Raw genomic sequence first — 21,145 nt, 5'->3', positions numbered from 1 at the left:
CCTGCGACAGCAATCGCACAACCTACGTACGGGCCGCTAGACGCCGCTCGTGCACGTGTTGCGTACGGGCCGCAAGGTGCCGCCACGAGCGCAACCGTATATAAGCACTGACGGAGTTCGGCCAGCTCTCATTTTGTTAGCATCTCATTTTTGCCTAGTCTCTTATTTGCTTAATTGCTTAGCTCTTATTTGTTTATGGCTCATGTTATTGTGCTCTCTTTCAGCCATTCTGATTGTTTTGATTTACTCCCAATTGAGAAGTGCTCATTTTGGCATTTCACTTTTGCATATTTCTCATTTTGCTAATAATATGATCCTTAGCTTTTTACAGTTGATTTGATTAACATAGTCTCATGCACTGTTTGTTCATTTCAGCCTCTTCATATTTTGATGTTCTTTAAATACTGTAATAATTATCTTATCGGAAGCATTTCTTCCCTTAAACTTGTGTAAAGTATTCTCGATGTAGAATTTTTTCTGTGACACAGGTGTAAGGTTTTGAATATAAATTATATACGAAACTGTGTTTTAAAAGGAATTAATTTTTTCAGTTTGCACTACATCAGACGACAGTTTTGTGATATGAGGGAGAAATTTGGGGGGCGAACCCAGGGAAATAGTCTTAAGTGATCCCCTTTAAAAATGAAAATTTGTGTGACACTGAAAGACGCGACACTGTAGGCACTGAAAATTTATATATATAAAATTATACGTCACACCTGCTTTTAGCTATTTGCAGTAGCAGCACAGCAAGGCTGCTTTGGTTGATGTTACATGGCCAGATCAGTCAATTGTCTAGAATATTGCCCTTACAACTACTGAAAAGGCTGCTGTCCATCTACAGGAACCATGCGTTTGTCTGGCCTCTCAACAGATACCCCTCCATTGCAGTTGCACCTACGGTACGGCTCTCTGCATCACTGAGGCATGGAAGCCTCCCCGCCAACGGCAAGGTCCATGGTTCATGCAAACAAAAAACCAGTAGATTGTCCGTGATATTTTTCTGCAGTGTTCTTGATGTTGCTGCTTATGAGGAATAAGTGTTGTGGAATTTGATTTTCCCTAATTGGAATGCAAGAAAATGGACTAGAAGGAGAATATTTTTGGAGGAACTTGAAAAGGCACTGGTAATAGAACACATAGCATCAAGGAAGCATTTTCCAAGAGCAGCAGATTCTATAAGAATGGTCAGGAGCATCCTACACCCTGAATGAGTGGCAGGTGTGCTCATATCATTAACAACAGAAACCCTATTAAACAAGCATGCTGTAAGTTCTGTCCTTCAAGCAAAGACAATAAAACAAGTATGTTGTGCGGAAAGTGTAATACACACACAAAACAAATGTGTTGTGTGGAAAGCATAATAAACATATATGAAAAACACACATTATCAACTTCTGGTCCAAACTGCAGTGAGTAAGAAGCAAAGAGTGTCATATGGGTGGATGTTGGGAATGACTTTTTGATGGAACTGTCTGTTGTTTTGAATTTGCACTGTGTGTATATTAAAATAATACATTTTCTTTGGTGACGCTCTATGTATTATTGTTATTATTATTATTATTATTATTATTATTATCATCATCATCATCATCATCAACATCATCATCGTCACCTCCACCACCACTGCCAATATTATTAATAATATAATGTAATACAACAAAAGTGTTGATGGCTTACTACTAATATGTGTGATATTGACCCGAACAGTACATTTGTATAGTAAAAGTGAATGGAACAGGATGGTTAAGAGTGTGGAGTGTGATTATTAATCTATGGGGGAGCAGAAATTGGTAGTCTGAAATTGTTGTCATATTTTGAAATGCATTCCTCAGCCTCAGTATTTTGAAATCACCTTCAAGAAATCAAGATTATCATGCCCATGTCTTTATGATTTTTTATAAGGCGTAAATATCTTTCTCACCATTGGAGATTCATTTATCAGTCTTCTGTATGATTTGAAAGTGTCGTTGCAAATAATATCTGAATACGTTACGGTGTACTTACACTAAGTGCACTGCATGGAACACATTCTGCCAGTTGTTGGTACATGAAAGGAGGAGTTGTGTGGCCATGCAGAGCTGTGGGTCTAGTGATTTCTGCTGTTCACCACTAGATTGCAATGACATAGTTTTCAGTTGACTACCTCTTCATAGTTCTGGCAATCTGCCAAAAAATATTTATAAATTATAAACGCAAATTTTCCTTATCAATCATGCTACCTGTCAATAAAGATAGTATCAAAATCTAAGAACTGAGCAGCGTACTTCAATTTATATACTCAAAGATAAAACTACAGTGACATAATAATTGCAATAAATGTGCTATTGTGCATCTGCTTGACAACTGTACAGTGGACAGTGGGCAGTGGAAGATTCAGAGTGATTACATTGTAATGGTTCTACAAACTGAATTTTGTTGCAACATCGTAGCAGTGGGGTGAATGTGAAATTTGGAAGATTGTGGAAATAATGTACTTGATGAAAAGTGAATGACATTTAAAAAAGTACGAGAAAGTTGAAAGTACTGACTTAAATTAATTTAAATTGTTTCTACAAATGTTTAATTTTTCTGAATGAAGACAAGTAAACTGTCACTGTCACCTAAGCAAGTCAATTTTTGCAATGAGTCTAAATTTACAAACACTTTTTAAATTCTAAATATAATGGATATGCTCTAATTGCTTTCCAGTCATCAATGCTAGCCATCAGTTTCTACATGGGACAACGACAATTCCAATGGATAAGAAGGATCCTACCTCAAGAACTCGAATTACAAAAATGCTTTGCATGACTTCAAACCCTGAAGAGAAAAGGAAAATCATTGGTGATATTTTTGTGAAAGTGAGTTTCAATTTTTATCTTTGTTCTATTAATGCCTTTGGCATAACGTGAGTCTTCCTTGTTTTGTCCTGCAACTCCTGGTTCTGTTGTCTTCTTTTAAATTTCATAAAGTATCCTGCTTTAAGTTAATTAGCATATATTTGGGTTTATTGTTAGTTTATTGAGGGAGTTTGTGTGATGTTTGGTGTTTTATATTATTATTTTAGACATGGAGCTAAAACATTAGCACTTGAAACTATCTGAAATTAATTAATTAATTAATTAATTAGTCTTCAATCATTCATGGATCATTTCACAACGTTATCTGAATTGTCAAGGTACAGGGGTTGATGAAATGATTCATCAGATTTAAAAGCACTGTTTACATGTGTATACACTCACCATGTTTCTGAACATTTAACAAATGTTGTGTGTGTGCACCCTTGGTCACCCGGCATACATCCAAACTGAAATCCCATTTCTGTCAGTATGTTCACTGAGATGTTACCATCAATGTCCACCACAGCAACAGTAATGCATAGCTGCAGTTGTTGTAGCATTGTTGGGATTGGGGGTACATACACTTTACAGGAAGAAATCTCATGGCATGAGGTCTGGTTACCTGAGGGGACCATGGTAACACAGGAACTTCCACTGGACCAATACACCGTATCCAGTGATGTGGCAGTTCACTGTTGTGAAAAGTGCAGAGAATTGTGCTCCAGAGGAGGACCTTCACCTTGTTCAGACAGGGAAGTTGTGAAGTCAGCTCCAGTGAGCTGTGGCAACAACCACACTGCAACATATCCAGGGCCACAGAACTTGTCACTGCCCACTTGATGAAGAAAAAGGGGCCTTACACCTTTATCTTGGATATGGCATAAAAGACATTTACATTTGGTGAATCCCTTTCAAATACCACAGGGAAATGTTGCAATTCAGTAATTCACAGTCTCACATTGTGGCAATTCGTGTTTCCCAACACATGGAAAGTCATCTCATCATTGAATATCAATGTCTGCGCAAAGTTGTCGTCGTCATCGTGAACATCGTCATGATCTTCCATAGCTTGCAGCATTCGGGCAAAATTTCAATCAGAGGGCATAAACATTTGGCATCAGATGTTGTAACAGTGGCAAATGGTAGGGTTTCAAATGTATATGCTGCTGCAAAACACTCCACACTCTTTCCTGTGGAATGTGCTATTCACAACTAGCACAAAAGGTTCACTTTCATCATTTGGGCAAAAAGTTCTGTCTCAGTACTCAATGATTTTCTCTGAGGCATGCAGTTACCTCATGCTTTTCCCTTTACACAGACAGCCAGTGTCATGAAACTAGCAAAACCAACACAAAATGCTCTGGTGACACAATGCAGCTCTCTCGTATTTGTGTATGAATGCATGCTGAACACTCGTAACCAATGACCACATCACATATTCTGACACACAGAAATTCTTCTGCTGCGTGGCCACCGTCTTGTAGAGTGCCGTCACAGGCTTACAATCTAGTGTGCATGTGACCCAAGAGGCAGGCTTTTTAAATTTGGTGGGTGCATCTATCTTTTAATTTATCACATGTCTTAGTATGTCATATACTTTCCAATAAATAGTTCTTTCAAACCAGACAAATCTTTGGGCTAACCCAGTACAGAGTCCATAACATGCTTTGTGAGGATACGACAGGTGGTATATGAGGATAGGATAGATGGTCAACATGGCCTTGCTGTACTTGGTCATCATTTACCATGACTCCATATTAATGCTCTTCGTAACAGATGCCATTGCCATTTTTAAAATCAGTGCAAATGTTTGAGAAATTATCTGATGTGAATACCAGAAATATTTAAAGATCATTACCATGTTGTCTTTTGTATATTGTTGACATAAGTAACCACCCATTAAAATTTTCAAACAATTCTATTGTTTTAGCATTTTTCATCTGAAAGGTAGTGTGGTTTCGTCAGGCATGATGTTTTGTTTGAGTTCATGGGACATTTACAGTGTCACAAAAATGTAACTGAACTGAGAATATATTTTCTGGTTTGCATAGATTAGGTATGATTTCATAGTATCCAATGTCTCATCTGTTAACTTTTAGTGACAAATGTGAACAAAGCATGAAATTGGTCTTCAGTTATCAGAAAATTTCACGAAGTAAGAATTTCATAACAGAGAAAAACTGCATAATATTTTTGTAACAATGTAGAGAAAGCTTTTCTCTGTAATTGTGATGATTTAGAATGTTTAGAGACAGAACAACTTGTCATGTGTGTTTCATATTTTTGCATGAGTTGAGTTGCTTCCAGAGGTTTCCATTCCAAAATATGACACAGAAACTTACAACAGTTACAATATTCATGTTATATTGAGAATTGCATGCACTTTCCACTTTTTTTCGAGTTGTATGCACATTGAATATATTGAAATATGTGATGTTTAGGATTTGAACTCAGGTTTGTACTGGAAAATCTAAACTTTTCATCAATTAGTAAGTAGTTTGCAAAAAGTCATTGCTTAACAGTTTAGAATGCTCACTAAAATACTGTGCAGACCATCACTTCTAGTTCACTAAATTTTTACAACTGTGTCTGCATAATATGCCATGTGGAATTTATACCCAATGAAATAACATCTCGATTCTCACAAAAGAACTGGAAATTTCTCTAGATGTCATTCATAAATTATCTGTTACACAGTTTTAATGAAAATGTGTAGAGCTCCGTGATACTAGACCACATCATAGGAACGAACCACAGATTCCTGCTGATATGCATGAAATTCTGCTCCCAGTACCCAAAGCTTGTGAAATCTCTCTTTTTTTCTGATTGGCCAAATAACACAGTAGCCAATCAGCTTCATCTTCAGATTCACATAAACCTGTACTCTGCCTGTTTAGACCAACCCCGGTTCCAAAATCAGTTTACAGTGTACTTACCAAATAATGCATTCACAAAGCTCAGTCCAATTACCCCATATTTAATTGACTGAAGTAAGTATTATATTTCTAAATCTCACAACAATGGGTTGCTGCTTTACAATTATCATTTTTCCCCATGTACATGTCGCACCAAGCCAGCACAGTTCAATTCCCATTCTTTCAAACTTAGTTCTTCATAATTTCAATGATTCATACGTCACATTAATTCCCTTGTTCACTCAAACAACACATCAAGTGAAAACAATATCAGCCAGCAGTCTGTAAATAACATTACTGTGTAAATTTTAAGAGTTCATCAAAAAATTATTTACTCCATTGTTTAATGATCAGGTATGTAGTTAAAAGCTCCGTACCAACTTTCCCTCAAAGCATATTAATGTGCCAGGAAGCTGTTTATAACAGAAAATCATAAATTTTGCATTTCAGGCAAATTTTGGATGTCAAAAGTTACTGTTGAAATTCAGTGTTAGCTAGTATCATTACAGAAGGTTATACCAACTTTACAGCAGTTGGGTTACGAGTAGTTTCTTCAGTAATGCTTAATAATGTAGACTCAACAGTTAAAAAAACCTGGGCCACTGTAGACAAAACAGTAGGAAAGTAAGGCCATGTGACAGTAGGAGCATAAAAACCAGAGCAAGGCGTGATGTCAGACAAATGAAGTGGGTCATTGATTCAGAAAATAAGAGATATTCAACACTTAATTTGTTTTCACCTATGCCCATGTGCTAAACATTGCTAACTTTATAACACAAGTCATGATCCTAAATGAATGTTCGAATCACAGCAACAAATATGAGTCCCAGAGGCTATAAAATGTTTAAGAATGTGCTTACAAGGGCTCACTATCCACCATTCATACTTAACTGAATGAAAGACTTATTTTACAAGTTTTTTTTCTTCCTTTTTTTTCTAAAATTGCTCATATTCATCTTTTGCAACTTCAAATGGTAACATTGCTTATTTCGAATTAATATGAAAGCCACATAATTACCTTCCATAAAATTGTGATTCCCAACCATAAGTTCCAGTGCTAGGGCAACAATATCTTTTCTGTTTCCTTCTTCATTCTGTATTTCCCTGTGTACGAATTCACTAAAATGGAGATGGCAGCAAAATTTCAGACAGTGTTTACCCAAGTTATGAAACTGAGCATGAGCGTAATGAAATAGCAGGCCTCACTGCATATTGGTTTAACTGGATTTCAAATATTTTTCTTTAGGTAGTTAAATTTGCGAGAAATATGGTGCATTATGTTAGAGAAAATATCATACCACAAAAGCAATTTTGGAGAGCCACTCTCATAAGTTAGAACTAAACAGGAAACCGTCGCCAGTTCAGCATAAGAAGTTCTACAAGTTTGTGTAGCTACAGCTAATAGTTATTATCCCTAAGCGAAGCAGCAGTGATGACTGCCTACAAACAGCAACTAAAGCTCTCATGAATGGACAGTATTGTCAGATTAGTAACGCAACATTACTGGATCACCTACATGTCAGAAAATAATAACTGTAATATATGAAGTCAATTGCGGACATCTGGAAATAATGTCCACAATTCAAAGGAATTAATACTTCCACATCTTGATTAAAGAGATAAGTGCAATTTTTGGGTATTTAGTTTGGTATATTTTGTCAAATACAAACAAAACATCATGGTAAAAGCAGGAAAACAGTGAAAATACCTTGATTTGCTGTGTCTTCCTGTCACAGTTCTAGTTAGGCAAAATGATGTAACAGAAGGCACTATTAATAGCCTAGAAATCTCATCTGTCGTATGTGCCGAGATATTATTCCATTTTCCATTCTCATGACCAAAATGCTTGCGTAGGAAAAAGTACAATCCCCCCCATGAACCATGGACCTTGCCATTGGTGGGGAGGCTTGTGTGCCTCAGTGATGCAAAGACCCGTACCGTAGGTGCAACCACAACAGAGGGGTATCTGTTGAGAAGCCAGAAAAACATGGTTCCTGAAGAGGGGCAGCAGCCTTTTCAGTAGTTGCGGGGGCAACAGTCTGGATGATAGTCTGATCTGGTCTTGTAACACTAACCAAAACGGCCTTGCTGTGCTGGTACTGCGAACAGCTGAAAGCAAGGGGAAACTACAGCCGTAATTTTTCCCGAGGGCATGCACCTGTACTGTATGGTTAAATGATGATGGTGTTCTCTTGGATAAAATATTTCGGAGGTAGTCCCCCATTCACATCTCCGGGCAGGGTTACTCAGGAGGACGTCATTATCAAGACAAAGAAAACTGACATTCTACGGATGGGAGCGTGGAATGTCAGATCCCTTAATCCGACAGGTAGGTTAGAAAATTTAAAAAGGGAAATGAATTGGTTAAAGTTAGATATAGTGGGAATTAGTGAAGTTTGGTGGCAGGAGGAATGAGACTTCTGGTTGGGTGAATACAGGGTTATAAACACAAAATCAAATAGGGGTAATGCAGAGTAGGTTTAATAATGAATAAAAAAATAGGAGTGCGGGCAAGCTACTACAAACAGCCTAGTAAACACATTATTATGGCCAAGATAGACACGAAGCCCACGCCTACTACAGTAGTACAAGTTTATATGCCAACTAGCTCTGCAGATGACGAAGAGATTGATGAAATATATGATGAGATAAAAGAAATTATTCAGATAGTGAAAGGAGATGAAAATTTGATAGTCATGGGTGACTAGAATTCAATAGTAGGAAAAGGAAGAGAAGGAAACATAGTAGGTGAATATGGAATGGGGGGTAAGAAATGAAAGAGGAAGCCGCCTGGTAGAATTTTGCACAGAGCATAACATAATCATAGCTAACACTTGGTTTAAGAATCATAAAAGAAGGTTGTATACATGGAAGAAGCCTGGAGATACTGGAAGGTCTCGGATAGATTATATAATGGTAAGACAGAGATTTAGGAACCAGGTTTCAAATTGTAAGACATTTCCAGGGGCAGAGCTGGACTCTGACCACAGTCTATTGGTTATGAACTGTAGCTTAAAAACTGAAGAAACTGCAAAAAGGTGGGAATTTAAGGAGATGGGACCTGGATAAACTGACTAAGCCAGAGGTTGTACAGAGTTTCAGGGAGAGCATAACGGAACAATTGACAGGAATGGGGGAAAGAAATACAGTAGAAGAAGAATGGGTAGTATTGAGGGATGAAGTAGTGAAGGCAGCAGAGGATCAAGTAGGTAAAAAGACAAGGACTACTAGAAATCCTTGGGTAACAGAAGAAATATTGAATTTAATTGATGAAAGGAGAAAATATAAAAATGCAGTAAATGAAGCAGATAAAAAGGAATGCAAATGTCTCCAAAATGAGACTGACAGGAAGTGCAAAATGGCTAAGCAGGTATGGCTAGAGGACAAATGTAAGGATGTAGAGGTGCACATATCACTAGGGGTAAGATAGATACTGCCTGCAGGAAAATTTAAGAGACCTTTGGAGAAAAGAGCACCACTTGTATGAATATCAAAAGCTCAGACGGAAACCCAGTTCTAATCAAAGAAGGGAAAGCAGAAAGGTGGAAGGAGTACATAGAGGGTCTATACAAGGGTGATGTACTTCAGGACAATATAATGCAAGTGGAAGAGGATGTAGATGAAGATAAAATGGTAGATATGGTACTGCGCGAATAGTTTGACAGAGCACTGAAAGACCTAAGTTGACCTAAGGCATCAGGAGTATAGAACATTCTGTTAGAACTACTGATAGCCTTGGGCGAGCCAGGCCTAACAAAACTCTACCATCTGGTGAGCAAGATGTATGAGACAGGCGAAATACCCTCAGATTTCAAGAAGAATATAATAATTCCAATCCCAAAGAAAACAGGTGTTGACAGGTGTGAAAATTACCAAACTATCAGTTTAATAAGTCATGGCTGCAAAATACTAATGCGAATACTTCACAAACAAATGGAAAAACTGGTAGAAGCTGACCTCGGGGAAGATCAGTTTGGATTCCTTAAATATGTTGGAACACGTGAGGCAATACTGACCCTACGACTTACCTTAGAAAATAGATTAAGTAATGGCAAACCTACGTTTCTAGCATTTGTAAACTCAGAGAAAGCTTTTGACAATGTTGACTGGAATACTCTCTTTCAAATTCTAAGGGTGGCAGGGGTAAAATTCAGGGAGTGAAAGGCTATTTACAATTTGTACAGAGACCAGATGGCAGTTATAAGGGTCGAGGGGTATGAAAAGGAAGCAGTGGTTGGGAAGGGACTGAGACAGGGTTGTAGCCTATCCCCCAATGTTATTCAATCTGTATATTTAGCAAGCAGTAAAGGAAACAAAAGAAAAATTCAGAGTAGGGTCGAAGTAGGGAGGATATAAAATGTAGACTGGCAGTGGCAAGGAAAGTGTTTCTGAAGAAGAGAAATTTGATAACTTCGAGTATAGATTTAAGTGTCAGGAAGTCGTTTCTGAAAGTACAGGGTTATTACAAATGATTGAAGCGATTTCACAGCTCTACAATAACTTTATTATTTGATATATTTTCACAATGCTTTGCACACACATACAAAAACTCAAAAAGTTTTTTTAGGCATTCACAAATGTTCGATATGTGCCCCTTTAGTGATTCAGCAGACATCAAGCCGATAACCAAGTTCCTCCCACACTCGGTGCAGCATGTCCCCATCAATGAGTTCGAAAGCATCGTTGATGCGAGCTTGCAGTTCTGGCACATTTCTTGGTAGAGGAGGTTTTGAACACCGAATCTTTCACATAACCCCACAGAAAGAAATCGCATGGGGTTAAGTTGGGAGAGCATGGAGGTCACGACATGAATTGCTGATCATGATCTCCACCACGACCGATCCATCGGTTTTCCAATCTCCTGTTTAAGAAATGCCGAACATCATGATGGAAGTGCGGTGGAGCACCATCCTGTTGACCGTCGGCTGTGGTACGTTTAGCTCCCTGCTTGCTTTATTCGTCGACTTCCGCGGGCTACGCGTGAAACTTGCTCTCGCGCGTTCAACCGTTTCTTCGCTCACTGCAGGCCGACCCGTTGATTTCCCCTTACAGAGGCATCCAGAAGCTTTAAACTGCGCATACCATCGCCGAATGGAGTTAGCAGTTGGTGGATCTTTGTTGAACTTCGTCCTGAAGTGTCGTTGCACTGTTATGACTGACTGATGTGAGTGCATTTCAAGCACGACATACGCTTTCTCGGCTCCTGTCGCCATTTTGTCTCACTGCGCTCTCGAGCGCTCTGGCGGCAGGAACCTGAAGTGCGGCTTCAGCCGAACAAAACTTTGAGTTTCTCTATGAATCTGTAGTGTGTCGTGACCATATGTCAATGAGTGGAGCTACAGTGAATTTATGAAATCGCTTCAGTCATTTGTAATAGCCCTGTATTTGTATGGAGTGTAGCCATGTATGGAAGTGAAACATGAACGATAAATAGTTTGGACAAGAAGAGAATAGAAGCTTTTGAAATGTGGTGTTTCAGAATAATGCTGAAGATTATGTGGGTAGATCAAATAACTAACGAGGGGATATTGAATAGAATTGGGGAGAAGAGAAATTTGTGGCACAACTTGACTAGAAAAAGGGATCGATTGGTAGGGCATGTTCTGAGGCATCAAGAGATCACCAATTTAGTATTGGAGGGCAGTGTGGAGGGTAAAAATCGTAGAGGGAGGCCAATAGATGAATACACTAAGCAGATTCAGAAGGATGTAGGTTGCAGTAGGTTCTGGGAGATGAAGAAGCTTGCACAGGATAGATTAGCATGGAGAGCTGCATCAATGCAGTCTCTGGACTGGAGACCACAACAACAACAGGATCTAGTACAATGGTGCCACTGTGGAATACAGTTCCACAATCCTCTCTATGCAAAAAAAGAAAAAAAAAGAATAATTGTTTCTTCATGAGGTCCATAATAATATTGATGTTTGCATCATACACAGTTATTTTTGGATGTATATCGTGTGACTGTGTCTATGATTATTCAGAAACAAATTAACAAAATATTTACTCCCCCTAAAAGGAAAAACCAGAAGGAGAAAATGAGGAATAAGATAGCAAGATGAGCTGTAATTGTGTGGTGAATCACAAAGGCAACAGCAGTATGGGACTCAGAACAGTGGAGGAAATAAGGAGAGGCCTTCAAAAAGTAGTGAAGAAATAGTTACTAGCAAGAAACATAACAGATAAACATAGACAAACAAACGAACTCACCACTGGATGTCATTACTAATGTCCAGGTTAGAGATGTCAAAGAGGTTTATGACTTACAAAAGACATAGCATATTGAGCTGATGTTGATTTCTCTCTCGTCATGCTTGTGAAGGTGTTTAAAATGATCAGGGTTGCCACAGGTTCTGAAAATCAGGGAATATCAAGGAATTTCAAACACGCCAAGCAAATAAGGGGAATATCAGGGAAATTTGAAAAAATAAAATTGGAATAATCTCATTTTTGTCTCAGTAGATGAAATGATTTGTTTACTGAGGTGGTGTGCATCATCGTTGGCTGGGTGCAGCTGAGTACACCACTTCCCTGCTTCATCATTACTACTGCTTCTCCCCTTCCTACCATTCCTCTCAGCTTGCAGATAGTGCTGCCACCACTTCTTGCCACTAGCCTAGCAGCTGCCGACAGGAGTCAGGGAGCCATGAGTAGTAGTTTTTTTCCTATCTTATTCTGAAAGACCATAGACGGAGCTGCCAGGGACGGCAGTCGTGTGTCCACGAGTTGTGTTTGAGTGGTTGTGTGAATGTGTGTGCTCTCGTTTTCTGACAAAAGCTATGGATGAAAATTGAGTCGTGAGAGTATGATTGTTTTTCTGTGTGCCTGTCTGAGGCTCAGCAATCATCTTTATGGTGAGTGTTTTTCTGTGTGCCTGTCTGAGGCTCAGCAATCATCTTTATGGTGAGTTGCTACCTGTCCTCATTATTATTTATTCTCAGAATATTTGAACAAGTTATCTGTTGCATGGATTGATCACCTTGTTCTCATTTCATCAACATGCTGTCTGTGGCTCATGATTAGCTGGCCGCACGAGTGGATTTCCATAATGGGCCAAAACCACAGACCGTTTCTGCAGATGGATCAGGCTTGCCGATCTGAAGCCATTCGGTTCCCACTAATGTGCAGGCCCTACACATTGGATGTAGTCTCACCGATCTGCCTGCAGTCCAAATTTGTTTGTGTGAGGCGTAATGAAGTGAATATTCATGGTTTATCCATGGACCCAGGACTGCAGTGCTCCTGAGCAGGCCATAGGCGATGGATTTCAGGAATTGCAACTGTCTCACCACAAGAATGTTACACAGTGTGGTGTTCTATAGGCATTTTATTTGTTCTAGCACATTTTGGTACTTAAAAAGTAGTTTATATGTTAGAAGGTGTAGACAATAAGAGGAAAAAAATTGTCAGTCGCTGGCGGTTTGTATGCTATGTACTCATATATTTCTCAAAAGAAAAATCACAAAATACCTGTAAAATAATAGACGTAACACAGTGGGTAACAACGACAATAACAAAATAGAACCAAAATTTTATTGGTGGTCACCTACAGTGTTGGTTTACACAATTCTTCCCTGCCTTATACACTTCTTTCAAGAGGCCTACTTTTTTCTGAGGTTATTTCTGAAATCAGTGAAGGTATTTTAAATATGTCTTGTGACTCCGAGGAAATGTGTGTTTTTTCCACCAAATGTGTTTCGTTTTATTGAAATAATGGTCTTAACGAAACACACATACCATTTGGATTGCTTTCTCCATCTAAAAACAGTTCATTACAAAAGATGTTGATGTTAGTGCTTAAGAGTTTTTCTCACATCAGGAAATGCCGCCTGCTTGCAAGGTGTTTTTTAAATATAGATATTTCCTCGTTTACACTATTGTTTCTTGTACCGTAGCTGTAAAGACAGATTGTCAACTTACGTCTTAATTTACCCTTGAGATCTCTAAATTTGTCAGGGAAAACTGCTAAAACATGTCTGGAAATCAGAGAATTTTCTTGGGGAAACTTATGGCAACCTTTAATCACTAGGTCTGTTTTCCAATGTGAGCCAAGTTGCAGCTGAACAAGATTCAACAAACATACTCTGTAGATGAATGATTTGATGTAAATGTGTATCACATATCTGGCAAATTTATGAGCTTTTTGGTATAATGCACTTGCACGACAGTAATTAAGGAGCAGTAACGTTTATTCTCAAAGGCTATCAACATTCACCCCAAGGATGATTATTGAAACAGGAGGTACCTGTGTATTTGGAACTGTACCTATTTCCAGTACATTTCTCTTTTTCCGTTTGTTTATGAATTCAGCGTTGGAGACATGAGTGTTATAATGGTTCATATTCTCGAAATGGCATTCAATAATTAGACCAAACAAATATTCACTGTGTTTTACTGTCATCATTATTACTCACTAATTATACAAAACGACAACATAAACCCTGTATGAAAGTCACCTTGCCTTGGGAACAGGAATCTTACCCCTTTAGTTCCATTTGCAACAGGTGGTTTGCCAGACAGACATTTTCTCTTTGCAAAACATCCTGGTCCTAATGCAAACACAATCTTGATATTCATTGGTGATGAGATATGCACAACAGATTAAAAAAAGAACAACACAAAAAATATTGTGGCCTAAGCACTGGGACTTGCGGTGGGGAATCACAATTTAACTATTGAATTTCTTGCAAATGAAAATTCACTAATGGAATAAGGTACGCACAAATTCTAACTAACTGGATTACTACCATAAAAATAAACTTATGGTATCTTAATTGATCACAAAATATAAATAAATTAAAAATGTTGCTTTACAATGTTGAACATAGTTTCGCTAGAAGCTACTGCACATCAGACGGAGTTCCAGGAAGAGAATGAAATTAACTGCTCGTGTGTTCTAACATAGTACCAAATGGTTGTTTCACCTATTAATTACCTAAGGTAGCTGATTGTTTGTTAGATGGAGTAATAAATGAGCCCTGGATCTGAGCATCTGCCAATAGACTGCAAGTACGAATCCTAACTACTTACGGGGATTCTCATATCTGACAACCTAACATGCCGATGCGACATTCATGCTCACGATAATCCATCTTGCCATGTGAGTTGAGTGGTGTCAAGGTGACAGGCTATGTACCAGTACAGCATTTGTAATGATCTGTTACTCAGGACTGGCGATGGAGGAGGACCGAGCGCTGTCATTTATGATCTGTCTAGTTGTACTCCTTGTGAAGGTGTTCACTCTCAGCTGCCACAGAATTGCCTCGGTATTCTGCCTTTTCAAAGCTCTCTAAGCATTATTTTCCCTTCAAAAAGTTTCAAGAACATGATGTGTTAAACACATCTCCAACATTCGTATGATGTCATAGAGCTGTTAACTAATGTCTGTACCTTTAGTTAAATAGCTATCATCGGTACAGAGTCTGCAAGAAAGCAGAAAGGCTGGGCAAGGGGCTAGTTTCTCAAGCTCCCAGCACTTCCAACAGTTCTCCACTGTGTTGACTGTTTTTGGAAGAATACCCACAGTCGGCAGATATTGTCACAGAGACAGATTCGGCACATCATGGGTGCCTACTTCAGACGAACCAATGTATTGTTTCCTGAATCAAAGGCTGTTACGTGGTGTGGCTACAGTCACTGGCCTACTCTTTGGGCTCCCGTTCTCAGAGGGACAATAGGGGCTTGCCTCTGTGAAGCTCTCTGAGCCTTACCCTTTGGCTGCCCTCAGGGCCCAAGCAGCTCATTGCTTGCTTCCTGATTAAGAAGGAAAAGATACGAGCACAAAGTTAATTGGAGTGTTAACTGAAAAACAGAAATAGATTTGATCAACCACTGTAATGCAAATAAATATTTCTAATAGTTAATCTCATATCTGCGTCTATATGATCTCCTGCTTTCTGATCTCATTATGCAACTGAAGAATTACGAAGGGTGAATAATTGTGAAAAGAGACGGACCAAATGGCTTGCTGCTTTTCATCTCCGCTTACAATTATATGTCTCAAAGAAATCAGCATGCTGTAGACAGTGATTACTGAAATTTTCTAACTTTACAGTACAGCTACCAGTTAATTTTTTCTCCCAAATTCACGCAAGTTTCTTAAGAATTTGTTAACAAATATTTATTCAGGGACACACAGACATGCATAAGTGAACACGTATGCGAGACGTAACGTCTGTGTCACCACTGCCGCACCCCTTAAAGGAAATATGCTTGCTTCCTCCCAAGACATCAGTAGAAGAATAGCAAGTGGGAATTGCATCCCAGCTGCAGTGGCTCATTAGGAGCATTCAGTTAGAGACAGAGTTGTCGCTGTGATTGAAGAAGGCATGTTGTCAATTAGAGATGTAAGCAGCAGGTATGGCATGTCAGTTGCTGCTACAAAGAGATGGTGGAGGAATGCTGTTGAAATGGACACTACCAACAGAGTTCCTAGCTCAGGCAGGACAGCACACAGCTTGCAACTAAGACCCAACAGCTTCCATTCCTAAACGCAAAGCTGTTACCAACTTGCTCAGCCCCAGTGACACAGTACACTGACGAATGAGGAAAGTGGGATAGATATCCTCGAAAACAGGAACTCAGAGGGGAAAATGTTTTATACCAGAGCTCCATATGAATGTGGCATGGGAAAACAATTTTCACTGATGAGTAATGTTTTCCACAAGCAATGACTGTCAAGGAATGGATTACCGACCACGAGGTACAAATTATGGTGAAGGATATGTGTATTGTGTATTGAACCGGGGATCTAGAAATGATAGAGAGCCCTCTGTGGTTCACAACCCCACAACAGGCCACAGCAGTCCACCCACACCACCACTGCCTCACACCGAACCCAGGGTTATTGTATGGTTCGGCTCCCATTAACTTGTGTTGTAAAGTAAGCAATCCTTACTGCATGGGGCTTAGGTGAATGCAGAGTGAGCATTGAATATCTCATTTCCTGAATTGATGACTCGCTTCATCTATCTGGCATCATGCTCTGGCCTGTTTTGCTACTGTTGCCAGATGATCCTACTGTTGCCAGATGATCCTACTGTTGCTAGATGATCCTACTGTTGCCAGATGGTCCAGTTTTTCTGCCATTTTGTCTACAGTGGCCCAGTTTTTCTGTTGTTGAGTGTACATAACATTTGATCTGTGTTCTGACCATGCACACTGCATGGCTTGAAGATCTGGTCCATTCAGACCTAACATATGTTATTGTCGGTGTCTAAATTAATTCTCTGGCACCATGATCTTTGTGTGGAGCAAGATAGCTTCTGTGGGAATCTTTATTGGTGATGTATACTGCTACACCTCAATGGGCTGGGGGAAAGGAATGACTGTGAAGCCACCTGGTAGTATTTTGAACAGATCAATTTTAGTAATGCTAACGCCCGTTTGAAGAATACATGGAGGGAATCTGGAGACTCTGGATGGTTTCAGATAGATCACGTAATGATAAAAACAGGTTTCTAAATCAAATTTTAAACTGCAAAACATTACCAGGGGACTCTGTGGACGGTGACCATAATTCATTGGTTTGAACTAATTGAAATTGAAGAAAGATAGGAAATTAAGGTGGTGGTACTTTGATAAATTGAGAATCAAAAGTTGAGAATTTGAGGGAGCTTTAGGTAACATTTGACTGAAGTGGGGGAAAGGAATGCAATAGCTATGGAAATGAAGTAATGGAGGCAGTGAAGGACCAAATGGGCAACAATACAATGCCAGTATGAATACTTGAATAACACACAAGATATTGAAACTTAACTGATTAAAGAAGAAAATATAACAATCCAGCTAACGAAGGAGGCAAAAGGGAATACAAATGTTTAAAAAAAATGAGACTGACATAATGTGCAGAGTGGCAAAGCAAAAATGGTTAGACAAGAAATGCAAAACTCTAAAAGTTAGCATGAGTGTGATAAAGATAGATGCTACCTGTAGGAAAATGAAGAAATCTTTGGATAAAAGAGAAGCAGTTGAGTGTATATCAAGAGCTCAGTTTTCATGTCGGAACTAAGTAGAGAAGGGTAGCTGAAAGGCGGAAACAATATATACAAGTGTTTTATTTATGTATTTGTTCATTCATTCATACAGTGATTGCCTAACAATGGTATGGAATTTGTCACCTTAATAAAATGAAAATAAATAGCTCAAAAATTACATATACACTGATATGTAAGTATAACAATGTCAGGAGAAGGGTAATTGTTACTCACCCTATAGCAGAGATGCTGAGTCACAGATAGGCACAACAAAAAGACTGTCAGAAAGTGAGCTTTCAGCCAACAAGTCCTTCAACGAAAACACACACACACAGACACACACACACACAGACACACACACACACACACACACACACACACACACACACACACACACACACACACAATGTGGGTTGCGCACGCATGCATGTGTGTATTTGTTTTCTGACCGAAAGCTCACTTTCTGAGAGTCTTTTGCCGTGCCTATCTGTGACCCAGCATCTCTGCTAGATGGTGAGTAGCAGCTATCTTTTTGATAATATGGACTTTCCGTTGTTTGAATATATAAGTGTGCTTTAAGAGGACAGAATAGAAAGATCTAAGATAGAGTGCTATGTAAAGGAATAAATTGGAAGACAGTATTATGGTAAAAGAAGACAAAATTGATTATGTAGGAGAAGCAATTCTATACGCTGAAAGGAAGACTTATGTCGAAACAAGGCTTGTGGAATAGGTGACATTCTCTCAAAATTACTTTAATCCGTGGGAGAACTAACAATGACAAAACTACTCCATTTAGTATGCAAAATACGAGACTGACGAAGTACCCTGAAATGTCATGAAAAATGTTATCCCAATTCCAAGTAAAGTTATTACTAAAAATTGTGAATATTACAGACCCAGCAGTTCGAGAAATCCTGACTGCAAGATACTGGCATGGATTATTTACAGAAGAATGGAAAGACTGGTGGAAGCTGATCTCTGGGAAGATCAGTTTGAATTTCAGAGAAATGTAGGAATATATGTGGCAACACTGATTCTGTGACTTATCTTAGAAGACAGGCAAATGTAGATTTAGAGAAAGCTCTTGACTGTTTTGCAATACACTTTTTAAAATCCTGTAGGTCATAGGGTTAGATACAGAGTGAGAAAGGTAATCCACAACTTTTACAGAAACCAGAATGTGGTGATAAGAACCAAAAGATGTGTGAAAGGGAAGCAGTAGTCGAGATGGGAGTGAGACTTGGTTTCAACTTATCTCTGGTGTTATTCAGTCTTTACAGTGATCAAGTGAGACTGTGTTTTAACTTATCACTGGTGTTATTCAGTCTGTACAATGATCAAACAGTAAATAAAAAAACCAATTAATGTTTAGGGATAAAAAAATATAAACTTTGACAGATTGAGAATGCCATTGGCAAACCTTAGAGATGTAGGTCTTGGAAGATTAGTTGAACAGATTGGATAGTGCCTTTGAAAGAGGTTATAATATGGATATCAATGAAAGCGATACAAGAGTATTGGAATGTGGTTGAATTAAATCAAACAAAGCTAACAGGGTTTTATGAGGAAATGAGACACTAAAGGTAGTAGTATGTGTGTTTTGCTATTTATGAATGAAAAGAACTGACAGTGTCCAAAGTACAAAAGCTGAGTAATAACAAGAAAAATATTGCTGAAAAAGAGAGGATTTCTTTTCGTATTGTATTTTTCTGGGGTGTAAAGATTTACTGAATCAAGCATGGGAAAAAATAAATTTATTACACAAATTGAGTATTATAAGGGGCGTTCAAGAAGAAATGAGCCGGAGGCATAATTACAGAAACCAGTACTTGTATGTTAGAAGTACTGACCCTGGCCGTTGAGACCCTTGTCCCCCCGTGACGCAAGGCGGTGAATGACTGTCTCATAAAATTCTGGGGGCTGCAATGTTAACAAGTTCCACACTTACAGCTGGATGTCGTTGTCCGAGGAAGTGCAGGAAAGGTTATGCTGACATTCTTCTTTGACAGGATGGCCCCCTTCCAATTCACTTCCTGCAGCATGGGACAACAGTGAATGCTCAGCGTTACTCGCAAACCTTGACCACCCTTCACCAAGCGATCAAATCAAAACGACCAGACAATCTCACCTGTGGGGTCATTCTGCTCCACGACAATGCAAAGCCTCATACGGCCAACACAGTAGCAGCACTCCTGCTGAAATTCAATGGGAGGTTCTCAGCCACCCTCTATACAGTCTGGACCTCTCTCCCTGTGATTAGACCATTTTTGCTCCCCTTAAAAGGCTCTGAGGGGCAAACGATTCACCTCCGATGACGATGTCCAGATGTACGTGCGGAACTGGTTAACATCGTAGCCCCAGGAATTTTATGAGACAGCTGTTTACCGCCTTGTGTCACATTGGGACAAGTGTCTCAACAGCCAGGGTCAATACTCCTAACATACAGGCACTGGTTTCTGTAATTGTGCCTCCGGCTCGTTTCATTTTGAACGCCCCTTATATATGAAAGGATCAGCTGTTAGGACATATTCTGAAGTGTCAAGGAATTAACAACTAGGCGATGGAGAAAAATGTAGGAGGGAGGGACAACGACAGCAAGGTTCTACTACAGTAAGTAGGTTCAAAGAGATGTAAGAACAGTTACACAAAGATGGAGAGGTTCAGGCATAATTTCAGGTTCGGAATTCTCGCTATCCAGTATGAGTGAAAGGTCTGCAGAAAACGGGGTTATTTTGTAACGGGTTGCAGAATGACTTTATTTTTCTATTGTCCTCTTTCGTGATTTTCCAGTTTGCCAGAAACAGGAAACATTTGAAAACATGTTAAGTTAGGTACTGCAGCAAGGGCAGTTGTCAAGTCAGTGTCAAACTTTCCCTTATGGCTTTTCCATACGTCTTTCAATTTCTAAAAATTTCGTTTGTTGCTGACATTTCATTTTTAATTTTTATCTCAGCTTGTTGGTTCCCGCCTTGATTTGGGAGTCCCTGGTAACTTTCAAAATTAGTCCCTTAGTAGTATCACTTTCTCCAGCCAGACTCAGATTTATGACTACATCATAGGTGAGCATTTATCCGTAGTGACACATGTACAGAAAGTTCTGTTTCCTACCTTGGCCCCATGGATACAGCTTCTATTAACTGAATGGAGCACTCTTCTGGTCTGTGATGTGATGCACTGGCAAATTGAAGATTTTCAAAGATTTCTGCTGGCACACTCTGCCTTCCCTCCTGCTTCCCTTCCAAGCTTTGTCATTTAAAGTCTCTATGCTCTTTTTTAATGATGAATTACTATTTATGTGTGTTATAGCTATAAACAAAATTTATCCTCACAACCCCCGAAAGAGGAACAGAAAATATCTAGAGATTTTTGTTGTTGCCTGCTTGTCACAGAGAGATAAACGGTGGTATAGGTTAGATAAATGTAAATAAGT

The 21,145-nt window shown here is 39.0% G+C and overlaps 1 protein-coding gene across 6 annotated transcripts in view; it reads left to right on the top strand.

The window, feature by feature from the left end:
- Positions 1-21,145, top strand: part of LOC124774943 (GMP synthase [glutamine-hydrolyzing]) — a 181,746-nt gene that overhangs the window by 97,194 nt on the left and 63,407 nt on the right. For all 6 annotated transcript variants that reach the window (XM_047249644.1, XM_047249642.1, XM_047249645.1 and 3 more), the window contains one exon: positions 2,692-2,843. In XM_047249644.1, coding sequence (XP_047105600.1) covers positions 2,692-2,843 — 152 coding nt within the window. The remainder of the gene's footprint in view (positions 1-2,691; positions 2,844-21,145) is intronic.

The sequence above is a fragment of the Schistocerca piceifrons genome, chromosome 2 (genome assembly GCF_021461385.2).
Source record: "Schistocerca piceifrons isolate TAMUIC-IGC-003096 chromosome 2, iqSchPice1.1, whole genome shotgun sequence".
Taxonomy (NCBI): domain Eukaryota; kingdom Metazoa; phylum Arthropoda; class Insecta; order Orthoptera; family Acrididae; genus Schistocerca; species Schistocerca piceifrons.
Note: the sequence above shows the minus strand (reverse complement) of the source record. Positions and strands in the feature narration are given on the sequence as shown.